The sequence below is a fragment of the Aphidius gifuensis genome, linkage group LG4 (genome assembly GCF_014905175.1).
Source record: "Aphidius gifuensis isolate YNYX2018 linkage group LG4, ASM1490517v1, whole genome shotgun sequence".
Taxonomy (NCBI): Eukaryota; Metazoa; Arthropoda; class Insecta; order Hymenoptera; family Braconidae; genus Aphidius; species Aphidius gifuensis.
This window is the reverse complement of record NC_057791.1, coordinates 16,109,983-16,133,111: the sequence shown is the minus strand read 5'-3', so window position 1 is coordinate 16,133,111 and position 23,129 is coordinate 16,109,983. Positions and strand designations below refer to the sequence as shown.

The 23,129-nt window shown below is 25.9% G+C and overlaps 2 protein-coding genes across 7 annotated transcripts; both read right to left on the bottom strand.

Annotated features, from left to right (window-relative positions):
* Nucleotides 1-835: 835 nt before the first annotated feature.
* LOC122855257 (laminin subunit alpha-1) lies at nt 836-12,991 on the bottom strand. The gene is made up of 18 exons (XM_044156479.1): nt 12,871-12,991; nt 11,768-12,066; nt 11,446-11,685; nt 11,130-11,360; nt 10,661-11,056; nt 10,304-10,600; nt 9,978-10,238; nt 9,670-9,902; nt 9,350-9,584; nt 8,646-8,866; nt 8,396-8,583; nt 8,048-8,329; nt 7,866-7,972; nt 7,606-7,786; nt 6,991-7,544; nt 6,748-6,918; nt 1,209-6,666; nt 836-1,132 (listed from the first exon to the last, which is right to left on the bottom strand). The coding sequence occupies exons 1-18, from the start codon at nt 12,971-12,973 to the stop codon at nt 990-992; spliced, it is 9,600 nt and encodes a 3,199-aa protein (XP_044012414.1). The 5' UTR covers nt 12,974-12,991; the 3' UTR covers nt 836-989.
* Nucleotides 12,992-16,864: 3,873 nt separating this feature from the next.
* LOC122855253 (putative polypeptide N-acetylgalactosaminyltransferase 9) lies at nt 16,865-23,084 on the bottom strand. Of its 6 annotated transcripts, none has more exons than XM_044156470.1 (13): nt 22,923-23,084; nt 22,054-22,656; nt 20,104-20,400; nt 19,647-19,836; nt 19,410-19,579; nt 19,036-19,349; nt 18,750-18,948; nt 18,630-18,681; nt 18,432-18,549; nt 18,220-18,348; nt 18,021-18,131; nt 17,590-17,718; nt 16,865-17,530 (listed from the first exon to the last, which is right to left on the bottom strand). In XM_044156470.1, the coding sequence occupies exons 2-13, from the start codon at nt 22,079-22,081 to the stop codon at nt 17,390-17,392; spliced, it is 1,878 nt and encodes a 625-aa protein (XP_044012405.1). In that variant the 5' UTR covers nt 22,082-22,656; nt 22,923-23,084; the 3' UTR covers nt 16,865-17,389. The 6 variants fall into 6 exon arrangements, with proteins under 6 accessions (XP_044012405.1, XP_044012408.1, XP_044012407.1 ...); XM_044156473.1 differs by lacking the exon at nt 22,923-23,084 and adding an exon at nt 20,647-20,757 and having other exon boundaries at nt 22,459-22,638; XM_044156472.1 differs by lacking the exon at nt 22,923-23,084 and adding an exon at nt 20,647-20,757 and having other exon boundaries at nt 22,054-22,167.
* Between the last annotated feature and the right edge of the window lie 45 nt (nt 23,085-23,129).

The window sequence follows — 23,129 nt, the reverse complement described above, 5'->3', positions numbered from 1 at the left end:
ATAATAATTACCAATAATAAAAATAAATAAATAATTACTCAATGTATATTTACTTGTAAAATACTAAATCAAAGTTTGAAAAAATATTTAGCATAAAAAAAATTGAAGTAAGAAAAAAATACAATTGACACTTTATTAACGTACCTTGACAATTCAACCGTTCAATAGTAATTGAAGAGGTAACCACGACGACAAAAATAGTACAATACTCTTTCACTACGTGGCGACATTAAACCTTTATAAATTACTATTGCATTATTAATAAATATACTTATAAATCAATTAACAAAACTACTTGTTATAAAATTCCAATTAAAAAAAAAACGAAATAATTTTTAATTCAAATTACATTTCGATATTGATGAAGCATTGATGATGTTGTTTTAATATTTTTTTATTTAATTTTTTTTTTTAACAATGATAATTTAAATATATTTATTTAATTTGTTGTATATTTTTTTTTTTATAGTTAAATATACTTTTTTTCTGTTGATCAATAAATCGATTTACCCTAAAGAAGCTATACCAAGAGCATTGAATATTTGACAGTTATAAATTTTAAATAACTATGTTAAACCGATAGACTCATTCACGAGTTACTATAAATATTTTTTATACTAATTTTGAGTATTTTTAAATAATAATTAATTTCATCAATTTTTTTTCTATCTTTAAAATATATCCAAAGTTTTTTTGTTGGCTTTTAGCTATATTATCAAATCAACAAGTACCTATTGATTATATATAAAAAAAAAAAAAATATTGTTAATAAATTATCATTGATAATAATTGCATGATAATTAATTAATTTTAAAAAATTTTATAAAACAAAATTAAATTAATATGAGCTGACGTGTAATTAATATTGTCAGTTTTTTCTTTTTAATTAACCATTACTCTTTAAAAAAGTTATTGTTAAACAGTCTTAACAGAATAAATACTCAGTACAATATAAATTTATGTAATTTAATACATAATATTTTGTGTACTTAAGGTATAGGACATGAGCTCAAATGAATGTTATGAAGTTCAGCCATGTCCGTCCAGTCTCGTCTCTCATTATCAATAATTACATTTTTAATGCAACCATTGAAGTGATCCCGAGTTGTGGAAGTTATTGATTGTAAAGAATCTAAAATTTAAAAAACAAATTAGTAAAGCTCTAAATATTTGTATAGAAAAAATTTATGATTATAATTTCATCTTACTTGGTAAACCACCAATGTACAGAGAGCCTGGTGATGTAGATGTTGTAAAATGATCATCAAGATTAACTGGTAGCCCATATTTTTTATCAAGATCATCAACTTTAAGTGTAAGTTCTTCATAATTAAGTACGCCATGAATTTTATGCCATTGATTATCACATATTGTATATGAACTTGAAAATTGTTGTTCAACATTTAAAAAATTTTCTTCATTAGTACCACCAAACATAATAATTTTACCATTATTAATTTCTAATGTTAATAATGTTAAACCATCTGATGATGTTATTGATAAAAGTATACCAGATAATTCAGATGTTCTAAATTCAAGTTGTATATCAATAATTGAACCAAGTTCATATTTTTTTTTATAAACAGCATATGCATCACCTTGAAAATATGCACCACTTTCAACATCAGAAAAACATTGTCCAACAGATACTGCTCTACTTGTTGAACCAACCATATCATATATATTACCATTAACTTTTAAACCTCTAATACAACCTTTAAGTGTTTCAAGTTTAGCAACAACTTGATCAGGAAATGGTGTACCACTTTCTGGCATACCACCAATATACATCATTGATTCAAGACCAATTTTTTTAGGTACTTTTATTGTACGTGGTTCTTGTGAATCAACAATCATTAACATTTTACGTTCATCATAATTTATAATAATATGATGCCAATTACCATCATTTAATAATGTTTTAAATATTATTTCTTTTTTTTTTTTACTTTTAAGTAATAATACAAGTTGTCCATCACGTATTATTGACATAAGATATTGTTTTCTTCTTATTCCTGGTGTTATAAATAATAAACCATTTGGATAATATGTACGAAAATCAAATTCAATTGTATATTTTTTTTCCCAAAATTTTTTAAAATTTAAATATAATTGTGTATGACTATGTGATTTATCACCAAACATTAATGCACCTGGTTCTAATGAATAATATGGTACTTTTTGACAACCTTCTGGTTGTGATGACATACTTCTTGATAATGATGATGATAAATTTTTACCAATATTTGGTCCTGAACGTCCAATAATTGCTCTATCAAATGTTAATGCTTCTTCAAATCTTAATATTTTATCATTAAATATTGTATTTCTAATTGCTCCATAAAGTGGAACAATTGAACCAATCATTTTTGTTGTATTTAATGATGCTGGTAAACCACCAAAATAAAGACCACCAAATTGTGGTCCTTTAATTGCTGTACTTGATGATAATTTACCACTTGATTGATAATTATCATTAATTCTTAATGTTATTTCTTTTCTTTCTTTAATAATTGTTATTGTATGATATTCACCATCATTAAATGTATCATTTGATTGAAGAATTAATTCACCTTTACCAGCATTAATACGTATTTGAATTTTTCCATCAACAATTGCAACTGAATAATACATATTTTTATTAATATCATGATCATTATTATTTTGTTCTTGTTGATTATTTTGATTTTCAAATGTTGATAATAATAATACTGCTTCTTGTTGTGTACTACGAAATGAAAAACTAAATATTGATGTTATTTTTTTAAATGTAAATGATTGATGTTCTAAATAACTATTACCATAAAAACCAACAATATTTATTGGTTTATTTGTACAACCAGATTCAACACCATAATATTTTTCTGCCATTGGATCATAGCCTTCTTGTACATTAATATTTGATATACAACCCAAAAATGATGATGTTGTTGGTAATGATAATTTTCGTTTATAAAAACTTGGTGGTACACCACCAATGTAATACATAGCTTGTGATAAATCTGGTATATCTTCTTTTTTTGGTTGTGGTGTTGGTGCACCAATTTTTTTATCATCTTCACCATTAATATTAAGACTACATTTTTCAATATTTTTTTTTAATTGATATTGTCTAAATGCATCAACTTTTGTCCAATTACCTTTATTATATTTATATTTTGATGACATTTCAATTGATATTTTACCACCATATCCAATATGTAATACAACATATCCTTCACGTAAAAAAATCATAACATGTTGATTATTATCTGGATTTAATGCTAAAAATAATAATGCATTTTCATCAAATGTTTTAAAACTTAATGATACACCAAATGTATATTTATTATATGGTCCTGATGATACTCTATTTCTTACTGAATAACCTTTACCATTAAAACTATATGTACTATCTTCTCGTGGTATTTCAGCACCTTCAACACAAGCACCACAAGCTTTATTTGGTGATGTTGTAATATAATTCCATATACCAATTGGTTTATCATTAAATATAACTTGATGAACACAACCAGGTAAACCATTTGATGCTATTAATTCTGGTGGACGTCGTTGAAATTGTGGTAAACCACCAAGCCATATATGATCATTATTTGTTACATCAAATAATCCAAAATCTGCATTTGTATTATTCGCAACTGTTATTATTTTTTGTGTTGTTAATATTTCTTTTTGAACAGTTAATGTACCAGTATTTCTAGTTCTTATTGCTGTTATACGATACCAATTTTTATCAATTTGTGAATCACCAACTTCTAGTATTTCTGGATGTATTACTATACCCGTTCCACCACCAACATTCCATAAAAATTTAATTTTATTATCAATCATTTCAAGTGCAATAAAATCATCACTTGTACTACTTGCTAAGTAGAATAATGCACCTTCAGTTTTATGTTGTGTTATTGCTAATGTCATGACAATTGATGTTGTTGTTGATGATTCTATAACATTTGAATTATATGATCTAATACATTTTTTACCTTCACTTGATTTTAATGATATACGTATACCATCAGCAGTATTTCTTGCTTCAGATATTTTAATTCTTAAATTATTTAATTTTTCAGCAAGTGTTTCATTCCATCCTTTAAATTCATTTTGACGTTTATCTGCTGCATGAGCAAGACTTATTAATTTAGCATCAGTTTTTTTAATAATACTTTGTGCTTCAGTTAATTTTTCACTAGCAAAACTTATTTTTGAATCACCTTCACGTTTAAAATCATATAATTGTGATTTTAAACCACTTGAAATTCCAATTTCATAATCGTTTATTAATTTATCAAATGACGTTGCTGAATCAATGAGTATTTGATGATCATTTTTTAAATTTAATAAACGATTACGTTGTTGTTCACAAACACCTTTTAATTCACGTAATTTAATATTTATTATATTATCTTTTATTCCTGTCATATTTAATGAATTTTTTAAATCAACAACAGCATCTGTATGATCATCCCATTTATTTTTTAATGAATTAACTGATAGAGCAAGATTATTTGAGGCTTCAAAGTGTTTCAATGATTTTGTTGATATTTCTGTTACATTAACAAGTAATGATTTCGATTGATAATCATTTGAATAAATTTTATTGTATGATTCAATTGCTGTATCTTTAGCAATTGTTGCTGATAATCTTGCATTTGCTATTTTATCAACAATATTTTTATATGCTGAACTGGCTTTAAGAGAGTTAGATGCATCATTACGTGTTTGATCAAATAGTGCAACATAACGATTTACAAAATCAGTTAATTTTATAACATGTTTATTAGCTTCAATAACATATTTTTCATTGTACTCGTTATTCAATCTGTATGAAATTCCTTCTTTTTCATATAATTTTTCAGAGCAATAGCTTAATTTACTTTTTATTGATTGAAAATTAGCAACATCATTGCTACTGTCAATAATAAATTCATCAGCATCTTGATATAATTTAACTCCTTCATCAATCATACCACGAACATCAGCATTAACAATGTCAATATTATCATTTTGATTTTTAATATGATTATATGAATTATTATTTTGACTGTAAATTATTTCATAGGTCATAAAATTTTCAATTGTTTTTTTAATATGAGGTTTTAAATCATCATATTTCATTAATAATTTCATGATATTTATCTTTGTATCTTCAAGAGATTCTGATAAAATTAATTTCGATTCAAGCCATTCAATAAGATCAGTTGTTTTATCAATAATATCATAACATTGTTTTTTTTTTTTATCAAAATTAACACTTCTCAATTCATTCAACATTTCAATTGATTCTTCAAGTGATTTTTTTAATCCTACTTTTTTTATTTTATCACCAAATTCAACAATTTCAATTGTTATAATATTCAATGAATTACGTAAATTTTTTATGTCATCCAACAAAGTTGATATATTATTTTTTAATAATTCAGATTTTATTTTAGTATCCCATGAATTGCTCATTGTATTAACAGCATTATTAAATATACCTTCAAATTTTTGCATGAAAATTTTAAAATTTAACCATTGTATATTTTTAAATAGTTTTTCGAATTTTTCAAGAATTTTTATTTCATCAAATGTTGTTGTTAAGCTTTCATTGAATGATGATAATTTTAGCCATGGTAGTGGTATATATCCATTGGCAATATCAACAGTTTCAGTATCTAAAAATATTGTCATTTTTTCAATATCATCCAGAAGAATACCAGTACAATTATCATCACATGATTTACATGAATTATTTATCAATACATGTCGATAATTTGTACACTGTGAACAATCACGACCAGTTGAGCCTAATTTACAATTACATTGACCAGTTTCTTCATCACATTCATCACTAGCACTTCCAGCTAAATTACAATTACAAGGTTTACATGTACCATCAATTGATTTTGGATATCCATAAAAACCATAAGCACATCTTTCACATCGTTCACCTGAATAACCAAGTTTACAATGACAAATAACTTGTTCATTATTGCCAACAATACAACTAATTGATGATTTTTTATTTATATTTGGACATTCACATGGTTTACAACCACCATAATCAGGATTACCATAATATCCATCAGTACAAATATCACAATATTTTCCTGCTGTATTATATTTACAATCAACACAATCACCAGTTTCAATATTACATATTTCTGATTTTCCATTACACTGACATGCTCGTGCTTCACCCACTAAATCAATTACATTTATTGATTCAATTGTTTCATTTTTAAACCATCGATGATAACCAAGACTTGGATCTTGACAAGATGTATTATTATATTCAACAGGACATTCACATATTTCAACACCAGTTGCTATTGGCAATGAGTACCGAGGTACTTTAATAGCAATTTCTAATGATACCTCAAGTAATTTAACTTCTTCAAATTCTAAATAATTTGATGCTTTTAAAAATATATGCTGAACATTTTGTAATGCAACCATAAATACTTCTCTTGATACTGGTATTTCTGGTTTATTTCTAATTTGCCACAGTGATTCGTGTAATCTTATTTCATTATAATCATCATTAACCGATGGCAATTGATAATACTCAAGAATAATTTTATTATTTCCTTGAATTTGAACAAGTGGATTTAAATAATCTGATAATTTTTTTTTTCCATCATTAGTTACAGTTTTAAATTTCAATAAACCTCCATATGAATTGATCTAAATAATTAGAAAAATACAAAATTTATTATTTGAAATAATGACATTTTAAATAATGTAAAATATTAAAAATTAATTTACTTTGTCACCGAGAAAATTAACTGGCAATTTCCAGTACAAAGGATAATTGTATGAAAAACTTTGAGGCAATGTAATATCACCTATGTCTTCTGGAATTATTGATAATCCATTTGTAACATTAAGACCTCTATTGGACATTGATATAGTCACGGTAAATCCATAATTAGTTATCTAAAATATTGATAATAAATAATAATAATTATTAGTAATTAATTACGTAATTTTATATTTGCAATTTCTTACTGAAATAAAATTAGATGATCCATTGATACGAAGAGCTCTTGGTTGTAATAAACGTTGTTGACTCCAGCTAAGATTTGCCTGAGAGCATGAAGTTGATCGACCAAAACAGAAGCATTTTGTACAACCATTTGGATTATTTTGATCTAATCCAAATGTACCTGGTTCACATTCATCACAACGTTTTCCTATTGCATGTTTTTTACATGGACATTGTCCAGTATGATCACAAGAACAATTACCATTGATACAATTAATTGTTCCTCCTCTATTACATCCACAAGGTTTACATCTTGGATAACCATAATAACCTGGTGCACATTGATCACATTTGAGACCAAGAAAACCCAATCGACAGCGACATTGTCCATTTGAATCACATTGTGATTTTATTGAACCCGATTCACAAGCACAAGACTTACATCCAATTCCTGGTATTAATCCATAAGAATCTGGTCTGCATCTATCACAATGTTCACCAAAACTTAATTTTGGACAACGACAACTACCTGTATCTTGATCACATATGTGACCCAGTTTATCACATCGTTCACAAACTAAAAATATTTATTTATTATTAATATTTTAATATTACATTTGTAAAATATACAAGCTTACCTTGACAACCATTTGATGTAAAACCATAGTATCCTGGCTTACAACTATCACATTGTTTTCCAGTTACACCTGGACGACATTGACACTGTCCTGTATCATCACAAGACAAATCCAAAGATCCAACTGCGTTGCAATTACATGGGATACAACTATTTTTAGTTGTTATACCCCAATAACCCACCTTTAAAATATGTTAATTATTTCAAATGTAAATTATGTTAATTAAAACAATGTTCGAATTAATTTTAAATAATTTATACCTCACATTGATGACACTTGGATCCAATAAAATTTTCTCTGCAATCACATTGTCCAGTATTAATGTCACATGATGTTGAATACGAGCCAATTACATTACATTGACATTCTAAAAATAAAGAGATTAATTAATTTACAATTCTATTCGTATTAATCATACTTTGAATGACTAGTAATTACTTACCATAACAACCATTTTTTGATAATCCATAATGATCTTTATCACAACGATCACATTTATTACCAACAACTCCTGGCAAACAAATACAAATTCCAGTAAATGAATCACAGGGAATAGTATCAGCTCCTATACCACAATCACATTCTTGACATCCAGCAGTAACATTACCATAGCCTGATACACATGATGAACAATCAAGAGCTGTAAAAAATGGCTTACAAAGACATTGTCCACTTGTTGTATCACATAGATTTGATCTGCTTCCAAGTGAATTACAGCTACATGCTATTAAAAATAATACAATAATTTAATAATAATTAATCATTGAAATATGGTTTATTGTTTTATTACCTGTACAATTTTGCTCAATTGGATCACCATAATATGACTCTTTACATCTGTCACATTTTGGACCATCTGTATTTCCTCGACACTCTAAACAATCACCAGTTTTTTGATCACATGTTCCACCATTACAAGGACAAGGTTTACATTTATCACCAAGTTTTGTTGGATCTCCAAAATAACCAATATCACAACTGTTAAAAAAAAAACAGTTTTTATTATTTGAATTAAGAAAACAAACAAGCAAAAATCATACCTTTCACAATGATCACCAGTGTATCCTTCAAGACATTGAGTACAAACATAATTGTCATTTGAACTATCATCTAATTGACAACTTGGACTGAATTGATTTGATGATTCAATCAATGGACAAGCACATGGTTTACAATCACTTGAAGAACCTCTTGTTGGATCACCATAAAATCCAGATACACATCTTTCACATTTAATTCCAATGGTATGATGCTCACAAACCTTTGATAATGAAAAGAAAAACGATATATATAAATATAAAAAATAATAAAATATTGATTAATTATCATTGTGGTAATCATGTTGTTTATAAATGATTTTATATGTATCCTAAAAATTATAAACTAAACCTTAATAAATAATATAAATTATAGAAACAAATCTCAACTCAGTTAAATGATGATAATAAATTAAAAAATTAATTCAAAGTGCACAGTAAATTTGTTCAGCGCATAACATTATAGCATTGTCTGATGTGCTTTTTTTTATATTTTATTAGTTAAGCTATTAGTTTATCACCTGTACTAATGTACTTATTGCATCAGGCAACCATTATTCCTTCATTTTGTCTGTAATACTGAGATCTCACCGTTTGTCTCCATCATCCTACTGGATATAAGTCTAGTCTAATAAATAAACAATTAAACAAATCATGCTATTTAATTTTCAACTATATTTATTAATTATTATATAATTTAACATTACCTCACATTGACCCAGAAAAAGATCACACGTTCCAGCATGATTGTTGCAGTCACATTTAATACATTCATGATGATTATTATAACTTGAACTATTTGTTATTATTTTTGCATAACCCCAAGCACAATTTTCACATGAAAAACCAGCATATCCTTCTGGACAATAGCATTGTTCAACTAAACTTTCAATACCATCATTATATGAATGTTCACCAATTGGCAAAATAGCTGAATGAAAACTGTAAAAAAATTTATAATTCATACAGTTTAATGAAGCCAGGTAATCATCAAGATATTAAGCTTGTTTTTTATTTAATAATTTACCTTCCATCTACTTGTTCTGAATGATACTTGGCACGAATCATCAAGTATTTGATATCAGTTAATACACGTAAGAACTCGGCTCTTGTAACTGGCTCACCATGATAATCAATGGTTTGACTTATCATATCACTTTGAACATGATACCAATTATGCTCAGTAAGAACAATCAAAATATTAGCTTCTTGAGTTGTGTATTGTTCTTTACCACAAGCAATTGTCATGCCATTTGCTCCCTAATTTACATCATCAAAAAAAAATAATATAAAAATAGAGTTTAAAATTTAACAGATGACTTGAAAAATACTTACGACAAGGACAATGTTTGGCTCAATGTTTGGTTTACCACTAGTATCACCTCGCATAACAGACCAAGAAACTCTATAAGATAAAGTACTTCCATAAGAAGACAAACGATTTCCTGAATATAATTTTGGTGCAAGCCAGAATGGAGTATCAAATTCAAGTTCATTTGATGTAATTATCAGACATCCACTTTCAGGATCAAAAGTTGGAGAAATTATTCTTGTTGTTTTTATGTCTGTTACACGCCAACCCTCAATAGTTGATATCTAAAAGTAACATTGATAAATATAAATTCTTCAAGTTTAATTATAAAACAAAATAATAAACTTACTGATTCATATCTAAGTCTTGCAGCTTTGCAATCACTAGCAATACCAAAACAATCACATTTTAAACAACCATCATGATTATCATGGCTCAAAGCAAAATAACCAGACTTGCAACGATCACATAATTCACCATCAACATGCATTTTACAAAGACATTCACCTTCACAATCGTGTGATGGTAAAATACCTCTTGAATCACATGGACAACGCATACATTCTGGATATTGTCGATAACCTGCTGCACATTGATCACACTTATAACCAGAGTATCCAATTTTACAATCACAAGCACCTGCTACCTGAATTATCAAATTTAAAATTAATAAACAAATTTTAAAAAATTATTTCATAGACATTACCTTGCCTGTATAATTATCATCAGGTGTACAAAAACCAGTACTACCTCTTAAACTACAATGATCACAAAGTTTACAAGGCTGAGAAGCATAAGGTGATACTCCATTTGGTCTGTAATATCCATTTTGACATTTTTCACAATTAATTCCTGTTGTATGATCAGTGCAATTTATACAAACACCACCACCTTTAAATTGTCCAAATGTATCCAATGATAGATATTGTGATGCAATATTTTTATCATATCTACATGAATTTGCATGACCATGACAATTACATTTTTCACATTGAAATCCTTTATCAGATGTTCTTAATTTCCATGGAGTTTGATTGTACAATGGACAACATGTATCACAATTTTCACCACAAGTATTACCCTCACATTCACATACATAACGCTTGAAAAAAATATATATATATATATAAAATAATTATTATAATAAAGTTAATATGTTAGCAGAAATAATTTACCTCATGGGTGCTACTGTAACGACATCCTGATGCATGTCCAGAGCACAAACATCTACCAATAACTCTAATTTCTCTTATTGAATAAAATGATCTTTGTTTATCTTCAATTGTGTTACCATTACGTTGAAGACCTTGAAGACTCAATCTAATGTATCTTGCTTTACTAAATTCTTGAACATTCAAGCTATGAGAAGAAGCACCAGGACCTCTGTTCATTAAACGTGTAAGAATCTGACAAAAATTTATTGAAATTCAATAAAATCAAATGAAAAAAAAAAAAAAACAAATATAATTTAATTTAAATTTGAATAATTACCTCGCCATTTTCAACAGGTTTTTGTTGTGAATGCATTGTTGTACACACAACTTCATCATCACCAAGTGAAGCAGTTTTTGAAGTTGAAGGAATTGAATATCTTGTCCAACATTCTTCTTCACTTCTTGCATAATATTGCCATACTTGAAATTTTTCACCATCAATTGATCTCATTAAAATCCATGATGCAGGTTTTGGTGATATTGCTGCTTTAACTATGACGTTTTCAATTTGATAAATCTAAAATAAATACTTTAAATAAGTTGATATATATTTCATAAATAATTGAAAGTTAATGGAAATTATTTGTAGATTTAATTGCCTGTTTGAGATCCAAAGTTATGTCAATGTATTCGTAACGATCACCTTGTGCCAATGTTGGACTTTGCCACCATTTACCAGCTTTTGAATTAAGTACATTATATATATTGTGTTGTTTAGCAGGATCTGGACTTTTTGCATCACATATTTCACATTTACGTGAGTCAGATAATTTACAATATTTTTCAGGACCATCTTCACCACATGTTGCATTTGCATATATTTCAGCTTTTAATGCAACATTAAAAGTTGACGGATATAAACCTTTAGTTTTTGTTATTTTATTATTTCCAATTAAATCTAGAAATAAAAATATTAATTTAAATAATTTATAATAATACAAAGCAGTAAAAATTTCAAGAATATAAAGAAACTCTAAATTTTCGCGCCTGTTTTGACGTGAAATACCCCATAGATTTTTCTTTTTTTTTTATTAATAAATGATTTTTTTTTTAAAACAACAACTAAATTATTTATAAATTATTTAAACGTTTTAAAATTTAAATTTTTTCACTTATTTTCAGCTGATAACTCATTTTTTTCTATCAAAAAAATAATAATTGAACATTTCAGGATCAAATCCCACCTGTTGTTGTTTTTTTTTTTTGTGTTTTTTTATAGTTATTAGCAAAAAAATTTGATATTCTAAAAAGTACAATGTATTTAATTATGGAAAAATAAATTTCATCAGTTTAGACTGGTTTGAAAAGACAATAATGGATGGATAATAATAATACATCAAAATTACTATTACACACGTGATATGTCACGTGGAAGGACTAAGAGATAAAAAAAAAAAAAGTGTTTGTTTCACATCAAGCGTATTATACGTAGATACTAGAAATGCTAAATATAAATTCAAGAAAAGATAGGTGGCACAAAACACTGAGTTAAATATCACATAAAGTTTTTCTTGTGTTAAAAACTTAATGTTTATATTTATAGAATTTTCATTCTGACAGTTATTTAGATACATATTTTTTTATTTTTTTTTGTTACTGGCATTAGTTTTTTTTATTTATTTTTAAATTATAAATCTATCTACATGTTATTATAATAATATATAAAAAAAAATTTATAATAATATAAAAAAACACGTTTTACCATTATTCCATTTTAATCCACGAGCACTACTACCAAAGCTCCACAATACAAAAAAAAATAATAAATTAAGCCGGCTGGCTATTTTAAAATTTCGTAATGTCATTTTTTTAACACACTTAATTATTTATACATAATTATATTCAAAATTATAAAAAAAAAAAAAAAATATCCTCAAAATATTATGATGTCAAAATCACTATTTTTATGATAAATTTTAAAATTATTAAACATAGTTACACTCTTTTTACTCGATGCCGGTAATTAGATAATAAAACATGTTTTTTAATTAAAAATATAAAACACCACTTGTATCCAAAAATAAATAAATAAATAATAATTTAAATAAATTTCGGAGCAACAATTGTCAAAAAAAAATAAATAAAAAACTTCTACTGTCACAAGTTGTTTTTTATTATTTTTTTTTAAATTTATAAATAATAAAATAACAATAACTATTTAATGATAAATTAAATAATACAATAATAATATTGTAATAAATATTAAGGGTAAATATAGAGGTTTGTAAGAAGATATACCCTCGTGGTTTAACAAGCGTCACATTAACACTGAACACACAACCATGTACAACAAATACACTGTGCCTTTGAATCATTCACGCGTCATCAAACATAGGGGACAAAAACTAAATCCGACTGATGAATGTCACTTAAAGGGAAATTTCCCCTTCCACAATAAACACTAAGCATTCCTTATGAAGATATTTTTATTTCCCCTCAAGTAACATTGGTTAGTCGTTTTGTATTTAAAAGTCCTTCGAATGAATTGGAATGAATACACACACATAAAAATTTTTTACTATCTTCTGGAGAGCACTCTCCAGTCCCTCCAGTGTGTCGACAAGTATTATATATACCATACGAATAAGGTAAACACAGTGGCCCTCATGGTCTGCCATTTGGTCCAATCCAGACTGATCAAGACCAATCAGAATTTGCAAAGTAGCCTATTTAATAAATATGATACAAAAAAAGGATCAGGCTTAATCGATTTTATTTAAATAGATCAACTTTATGATGGTATTAACGATCTTTTTTTTTTTATTTTTTCTCTCCTAGACGGTTCATAGAAAAGGAAGAGGAAAGACCACACACGATTATCAGTGATAGTCAATTTTTTAGTTTCTCATCATCATCTAGGTAATGTAAAAAATATATTTAATTATTATTTAATTGTAATATATTTTTTTGTCATTGATATATATGGTTATGAATCGGGTTTTTTTTTTTTTTAAATTGTACTTGTTTTTGTTTAAAAAATTACAGGTCGCCGGCCTTAAATAAATGTTTCTTCTTCAAGATTCTATCATTCAATGTCCCGCAACTTGTTTCACTCTTAAATGAAGAAAAACAGACGGGCATTCTTTTAGATTTTTTATTTTTTTTTTTTTATAAACATATATGGTATAGCAGAAACACTCATGTGTAAATACAATTTATATATATGGGACATTCCACGGTGAATCAGATGGTCCTCCAACATGGTCAGAGAGTCCTTGCATGTCTCTTGATGCAATTAAGTACATGAATTATATTTTTTTTTCTTCTTGTGTTTCTGGCTTTAAATGTACAATAAATTTAATTTTTTTAAATTATTATTATTATTGTTTTTTTAATATTTTTAATGGTAATGATCATCTTTTGATCTTCTGATCTTCGTTTGATGTTTTAGGACTTTTTCCGAGTCTCATACTCGTACAAATATCGATATAAAAAAAATCCAATTTTATTATATGCTAGAGTTAAAAAATTTCAATGCCCTTTATGTCTAATTTTTTGTTACGTTACTGGAAGATTTTTTTTCGAGCCAATTGTATGACGCATCCCGCGAACATTCTACCCCGAATGTAAAAAAAAATTCTATAATTGTAATAACATTGTGTTACGAACCATACGGTAAGAAACTTTTCTTTTTTTTTATTAAAAAAAATTTTTTTTTTACTGGAGAATTTTATTTTTATAAATTAAAACAAAGCGGTGCCTCTATTTTGCATGTTAAAGTTGTTAATGTTATCTTTAAAATCATAATGATGAAAAAATTTAAAATTAATCTTGCATTAAATTGTTAAAAGTATTATTGTTCTATTTTTAGAAAACACTATTATTAAAAAAAATAGTTATAGTCTTAAGTTTTTCCATATTACTAGGAGAGATTTTAAATTTATGGAAAAATTGTTGAAATTGATTTGAAGATTATTTAGTTATCCGTTGCAGTAAAAAATTTTTAGTTAAAAAAAATCATTGCTAATTGAAACAGGAAGATTTTTTAATCTGATTTAACATAAAATACCCCATAAATATATACAAAATACATGAATGTATATTGTACTCGACTCATCCCATAAATAGTTATTTCTCAGTTGCATATATGTTTTTACTCATACCATAGTTTGTAAAAATAAAAAAAATAAAAACTCAAGTATTTTTCTTTCTTTTTTCTTTTGATATCACATATTTTTTAAGCACATCGAGGTCATAAATTGTTTGGGTTACAGTCTGGAGTACTTGAGTCTTGTTTTTCAAAATATTCATCGGCTTTTTTTTTTTTTGAGATATCGTGTCTACATCTTAAGTTTTAATTTCAAGAGTCAGTCTAAAGTCATACTTAACAGCTTTTTTTTTTTCTAAATCATCACAAGTTCAAGTTTTTTTTTTTGTGATAAAAATCTCGTTAAAAAAAATTTAAAAATGGTATTTTTGCAATGGGTTTTTCTATGTGTAAAATAAGAATTTTTTTTGTTTTTATCCCGGAAGTTTAATTGTCAATGATAAAGATTTTTATGACTGATAATTTTTCAACACCCACTGGACTTTCTCTTTTATAAATTTAAATTAAGAATAATAAAATTAATATGTTACTTTTTTTACTTACAAATTTGAATTATTATTAAATAATCGTAGGTTTGAATTTTTAAATTTTTTAAAATAAATATAATATTTATTGTTCTCCATGTAATTCTCGATTCATTAATACAAATATTTATTTATACTAAAACATTATTAATTTTCATATATAAATTCATTCATACTCAATTATTAACTCAACATTTTTCTTTTGAATTTAATTAAATAAGTAATTGAGTTTTATTAATTAATTAAGATGATATTTTTTTTTTTTGACAAAGTCCATGTTTAATCTATGAAAATATCTTCATGTTGAAAGAAATTATATTCATCTCTTTTTTTTTTATGATAAAAACCTAATAAACTATATTTTGATTTTATTTATTTTGTCATTTATAGAAAATTGTTTTTTAGATCTAGATTAGAATACAAGAAGATTACACAGAGAATACATAAATTTTTGTGTAGTCTTCCTATGATGACATCAAATTTTTATAGACTACAAAAGTCAAAAAAAAATATTATATAATTACCGAAAGATTACCAAAGTTTAACACCAAATTACAAGATATTTCCTCGAATATTTTGTGTTTTTTTTTTTTATATATAATTTTTATTATTCAACTATTTGTTGGTTGATTAATCACATTTAAAAATTCTAATCATCATATCATTTACTTTGTTCGTTTCTTACATATATTTAAATTAATTATTTGACAATTTGTTGACAGTTTTACTAAATTATGGACTGTTTTTTTTTAATTGTAATTAACCTCATATGAAATTTTTGCCAATTATGAAATATATAAAACATTAGCCATGAAACAATAGAATGGACTTATAATTATTATTTGAATTTTATTATTTTTAAAATTGAGGCAGAAAGGCTTTTAAAATGATCTTGATAATAACGCCCATTTATTTTGGTCATTATTTTTTTAAACAAAATTAATCTCAAAGAAAAAATTAATTGTCATATTCTATGTCACAATGATTTTTTTTCTTTCTACAATGATCTATCTACTAAATAAAATTCATTCGTAATATTCTCATTCATTTCTGTTTTAAAAATTGATAATTTTTTCATTTTACTATATTATTTTTACTATTTAAATGCACGTTTATATGGCAGACAGGAAACAACCCAAGTCAACTTTCAGTAATTCGCGTATAAAACAAGACTCCAAAGCAGCTATTTGTAAACCAAAAAAATACAAATTAAATGTTCACACAGTTGTAAAATTTTAGGTCACATTAAACCTCTTCACTCTTGTTTTACACAACAAAAAAAAAAAGCGTATTCCGTGCACAAAAAGAAAAGAAAAAAAAAACGAATTATAATTAAATATTTTTCTTTTTAAATTAACGAATAAAACAACTTTTTTTTTTTTTCTCAATATAAAATTTCAATCGTTTTTGTAACATAAATAAAAAATCTCAGTTATAATCATCCATATATAAAACCCTGTACGCCAATATCAATCAGCTCATTCATAAAAATTAATTATTAAATATCTCGTTTGAAAAAAATTAACTCTAAATATTTCTAATCAATAATAAAACAAAAAAAATTAACATTATTTTCATTTGTTCGGTTGAATATTTTTAAGTTTAGTTATCATTATTTAATAAAAAATATTATTTTTAATATTTATGGACTATCCTTTTGTTGGATCATAATTTTCAATTAACCATTTTTGTCTTTTTAATGTTTTTGAACATTCATCCATTACAAGATGATGTTTTGTCTCAACCATTGTCAGACATTTATCACTGCTTCCATGTCTAATTTGTTTTGTCTGTAAATTATTAACAATTAGATAATTAAATAATTTTAGAAATTAAATAAAATAAATACCTGATCATTATAGAGCCATTGTTGATTGCCTTTACTACCATGACATGGATAAAGAATAACATCAGCTCCACTGTAATCAAGACAAGATTCATCACGACGAATTTCACCGGCTTTGCTTAGCATCCAGTACTGGAAATTAAAAAATTATATTTAATAACATTTGTTGTTTATTTTTTATACAATAATATTAATTAAAATTTCGTTAGTTTATTGTCAAACATTAATGAAAGATATTAATATGAAAAAATTATAATTTTATGTTGATAAAAATAAGCTTCTATCTTCCGGATGTTTTTATAAAATTTATCAACTACAAGATAGCATGTTGATAGTTCTCGCTTCATTAATTAATCATTTTAAAACGGAAAATATAAACTGCAAGTCAATGCCCTTTTTATTTTAATACTAAATACCCTTGAAAATTGATTTACCTGATTTCCACCTTGACGATGACATGGATAAAGTCCAGCGGGTCTATGCATGTCTGCTTTTCTAGCAGGTGAGTCTAAACATGTGTCTGCTCCTTCTCCCAAGTTACGAATCTATAAGATAAATTTATTAAAATTGTTAGAAAAAAAACTACACAACAATTTTGTAATTGTTTTAATAAAAAAAAGGGAATATGCTTACCTCTCCAGAACCAATAGCATCACCTGGTATAAACAATTCAGGATATATATTTTCTAAATACCACTTGAATGATTTACATCCTAGTTTTCTTCGTAATGCTCTACGTTCTGAAACGTCTCCAAATGAACCCTATTAAAAATATAATTATTTTAATTTATTGTATTCAATTTTATTGTGTTTTCTTTAATTTTATTTTCAAAGGAATTACTTACTTTATCATCACCTATTCGTTGATAATAATATTTTGCAAATTCATCTAACCAAACTTCACTAAGTCTTACGCTATTTCTCTTAAGAACATTTACACCACTTCGCCATTTATAAGGTGAACTATAAATAAAACAAAAAAAATTAACAAACAATTTCTTTGATATAAAGAATATTATTTTATAAATTTTATTAAAACTTGCCGTTTTCTAAAGATATGTCCAACATGCGAGCATGGAACTATTTCCAGTGTACCTTGAATTAATAAAAAGCATTAAATTTACAAATCATCAATTGAGTTTTGATAAATTAAAAATACATACCACCACACATCCAAGTTTTAAATGATAACTCAAGATTTTCTCCACCCCAAATATCAAAACCACTGTCATAAGTACCAAGTCGTTCAAAAAATTCACGATCAATTGAAAATAATCCACCTGCCATTGTTGGTGACCACACTGGTTCTGCTAAATTTGTATGTTTTTTCTTTTCACGTTCTGGCACTGCATGCCAATTGAACTAATAATACAAATGTCAATAATTTAATGAGACTTTTTTCATTAATATATTAATCAAGTTTAAGTAGGAAAATAATTAAAAATATACCTGAAGATTCCAATCAAAACCACCAACATTAATACCACCAGAATCTCGCCAATGATATTCCAGTGTTGTATCATCAATAACATCAATAACTGGACATACTACAGTTGTTGAATTTTTAGCAATTCTATCCATAAGTGGCTCTAGCCATCCTTCTGTACATTCACAATGACTATCTAAAAAAGTTAATACAGGAGCTTTTGCAGCAGCAGCACCCAATAAACGTGCACGTATTAAACCTTCTCTTTTTTTTGCTCTTACAATTTTAACTTTTGGATAGCTAACTATATAATCAGCCAATTGTTGTTTAAGATGTGCTGTAAATTACATTTATTAATAAATATTTGATATATTAAATTTGTTAAATAATAACTCACGCATATCAGAAAAATCATCAACAAGAAGAATTTCATAAATAAGATGTTCTGGTGATCTATTAAGTACTGAATGAACTGTTCTTAATAAAACAGACCAAGCTTCATTATGAAAACATATAATAACAGATGTAGCAGGTAAATCATCTTGATAACGTCCTTTTTCTTTACACCTATAATTAATTTAAATATTTATTTATCAAAATTTTTACATGTAAAATTTGAATTATATTCTCTTACCATTCATCACGAGGATCTGGTAATGTTCTATGAACAGATATAAGATCACTGACATATTGATTAAATGCATTTTTAATCCAACCATCATCAACAATTTTTTTAATTTCAGGTGATAAATTTATTGGTAAAACAACTGGTTTACCTAAATTACCAGGTTCTTGTTCTTTTGGTGCTGCCAATACACCATCACCTAAAGAACATAAAAAACAAATTTATAATATTTTTAGTATGATTTATTTTTAATACAGTGATGATAATATAATTATTCTCAATTGAAAAAAATATTTTTTACGACTTGATTGAAACATTTTGTTACGTTCAATTATCGTTATATTGCTAACAATAAATTTAAAACTTAACGATGCATTTTTTTATTAAAGAAATAAAACTCCAATGAAATAAATAAATCAATCTATTATTATTATTTAATAATAATATTTATAATTTAACTATTCACCTTGTTCTGGTCCAGAAATATTATCCATTGCACGATGAACTCTTTGATTATTATTATCTTGATATGTATTTGATAATTCAGAATTAATAATGTCATCAGTAACTTGTTGTTGATATGGAGAATCTGACATAACTAATGCTTGTGTACTGATTGGTGTTTGATCCTCAGTATATAATAAAAAACATAGAGTTAACCATACAGCTGTACCGAGTATTGAAGCTTTAAGCCAAAGCAATCTTCTTCTTGGAAAAACCATCATGTTTTTACCATCCACGTATTTTATCAAATTTGATAATGCTATCATCATAAATAAAATTATTAATTATTATTATTTTATGAATTATTTACAACAAATAATAACTACACATGCATTTTTTAATTTACACAAAATTATTCACTACCTGAAGAGAACATTCGACAAGTTCTCATCGTTTTAATAAATTTTTAATATGGCAATTTTTAATTTTAAAATTTATACTTTTTAAATTATTAATTAGTTCCATTGTTGTGATATATTTAGTCAAATGTTTTAACATTAAATACCTATTATTAATTCAACGTATTATGTTACGAATTCAACTTCATGATATTTTTCATTAAATTATTGATTGAAGCCATGTTCTATTAAAGATTGAAGTTATTCTTGGTGTTAATCTGGAACAAATATACATGACTAATTTTAAAAAAGTGTTAATGTTTTTATTTTGACTCGATTAAGCAAAGAAATCTAAAATATTTTATAATCGAAATGAGCAAATTTTGTTGTTCTAAAATGAGCTTGAGCTGCTTGATTCATCATTCAAACAGGGAGCATTTATGATGGAAAATTTGTTTAATAAATAATTTAAAATTTCATTGAAATTTTTAATTTATTTATAATTTGGGTAATTGAAAAGGTTTGGGAATTTTTATTAGTCGAAAAAAGAGACCATGCACATCTAGAAAAATATATTTCGACAGAGAAATGTCCTATTTACGAATTGTCACGATTATAGAAATTTTTAATTTTACTATCAAGAAATATTGCTATTTAATCACAACAAGATTTTTCTATTCGTAGAAATCGTATATATTTTGTGTAAGAAAAAAGAAAGGCTCGGCCTTGAAACTAATATGGAAATCGAATGCATATAAAATTATGTGAGAGTGTAATCCTTGCACATCAGATTCACTCTAAGATTAATGTGATTTTCAAATAAACAAATGTTTAAATTTTATAAATAATTATCTTCAGGTGAGAGTCGAACTCACGATTATTTTATTCGGGTCAATCACCGTACTTGGCTATGTTTAAAACTATTTGGAAAATTTATTATGACTAATTCTAATTAACATTCGTTCAAGAATCTTAAAAATTGTGCAGAAATAATTTTTAAATCGGTCAAATAACTTTTAATAAAGAATACAAAAAAATTATTGAAATTAAAATTAATTATAGTAAAAATTCAATAGAAAACTACATTTTCTAGCTATGCATTCACCTCCTTAATGTTATCTTGTCAACTTTGACATTAATTAATCTAAATACCGAAAAACACAAAAATTAAAAAATTGATTTAACAAATAAATAGTCATTCTATCAACATAATAAAATTAATTTAAGAGATTTTATATTAATTTAAAAAATTGTTTATAAACAACCTTAAAATTGGTATGTCACGAGAAAATTTTCCAAACAGGTTTCTGTGTAGTTATCGAGGCGATTGACCCGAATACAATAATCATGGGTTCAAGTCTCATCAAAGGGTAATTATTTTTAAAATTTTTATATCCTCATCATCTATAAAATAACCCTGTAGTTATTATTTATTTTATCTTATCAGTAACTTCAATCATTAGATAATAATAATAAATAAATAACCAAATAATAAAATAATACCGGATAAATATTTATAAGCTACCATGTGTCAAAAATTTATAACAATAATAAAAAAATAAATAAATACTCACATTGATTTTGACTACATTTTTTAGTCATGGTGTTGTCAAATAATATAATCCTTTTGTCAATAACGTGATAATAAAAACCACCAAAAGTAAATTAAAAAAAAACACAAAAACAAAAACTTGTTATGTAGATTTATAAAAATAAAAAAAAATTTATAAAAATAAGTAATAATTAAATATAAATTTTAAACATTTTGAAATAAAATAATTGTGGTTAGCAAGATGCATACAACACAATGATAAGACACCACACCACTTTAATCTTTGTCGTTTTATAAACTATTATTTCAGTTAAACAGTCCTCAAAAATTTGATAAAACCAGTTTTTTTTTCTCCATGATTATGATTATTTGTTGATATAAAAAAAAAAAACTACAATACAATATCATCTGCTATATAAACTTTTACCGTATATACTGATTACACCAAACACTGATGACTGGTTGGGCAGTCAGAAAATGTTGTCGTTAGCTGTCAACGACACGCGGATTCTAAAACCCTCTCTCTCTCTCCTGTTTCTCTCTCTTTCAGCCACTTTCAGTTCCCTCTCCTGAGCCACGTTGCATCAAAAACATCGTGCTCATTGCTGATGTTGTTTAACGTAGCCTGTAATTGTTTAAATGTATTTTTTTAAATTAAAAAAAAAAAAAAACAATAAAATAAATTGCATTTTCATATGAAATAGTGAATTGCATTTTAAATAACAACAACCTCAAGATTATTAAATACATAAAGCTAGATTAGTAATTTTTTTTTTTTTTTTTTTACTGATAGAAACAATGTACAACAATAGTTATAAATTGGAGCAAAAATTTTACGAGAGAAAACACTAATATATTTATCCCAAATTGCACATGTATTTTTATTGCTACCTGCGTGTTTTTTATTTTTTTTTTTTACATAAAGAAAATTGAGCCATATGAGAATAGAAGATAGAAATTGTCTAGCCAGTGTTCCATAACACACCATAAATCATTTTTCTATTTGTTTTTTTTTTAGTAGCTTAATCCGTTATTTTTATTTGATGTCATGACACTTTGGCAATAGTTACGCAAGCGCAGATAAAAATTCGCATGCTT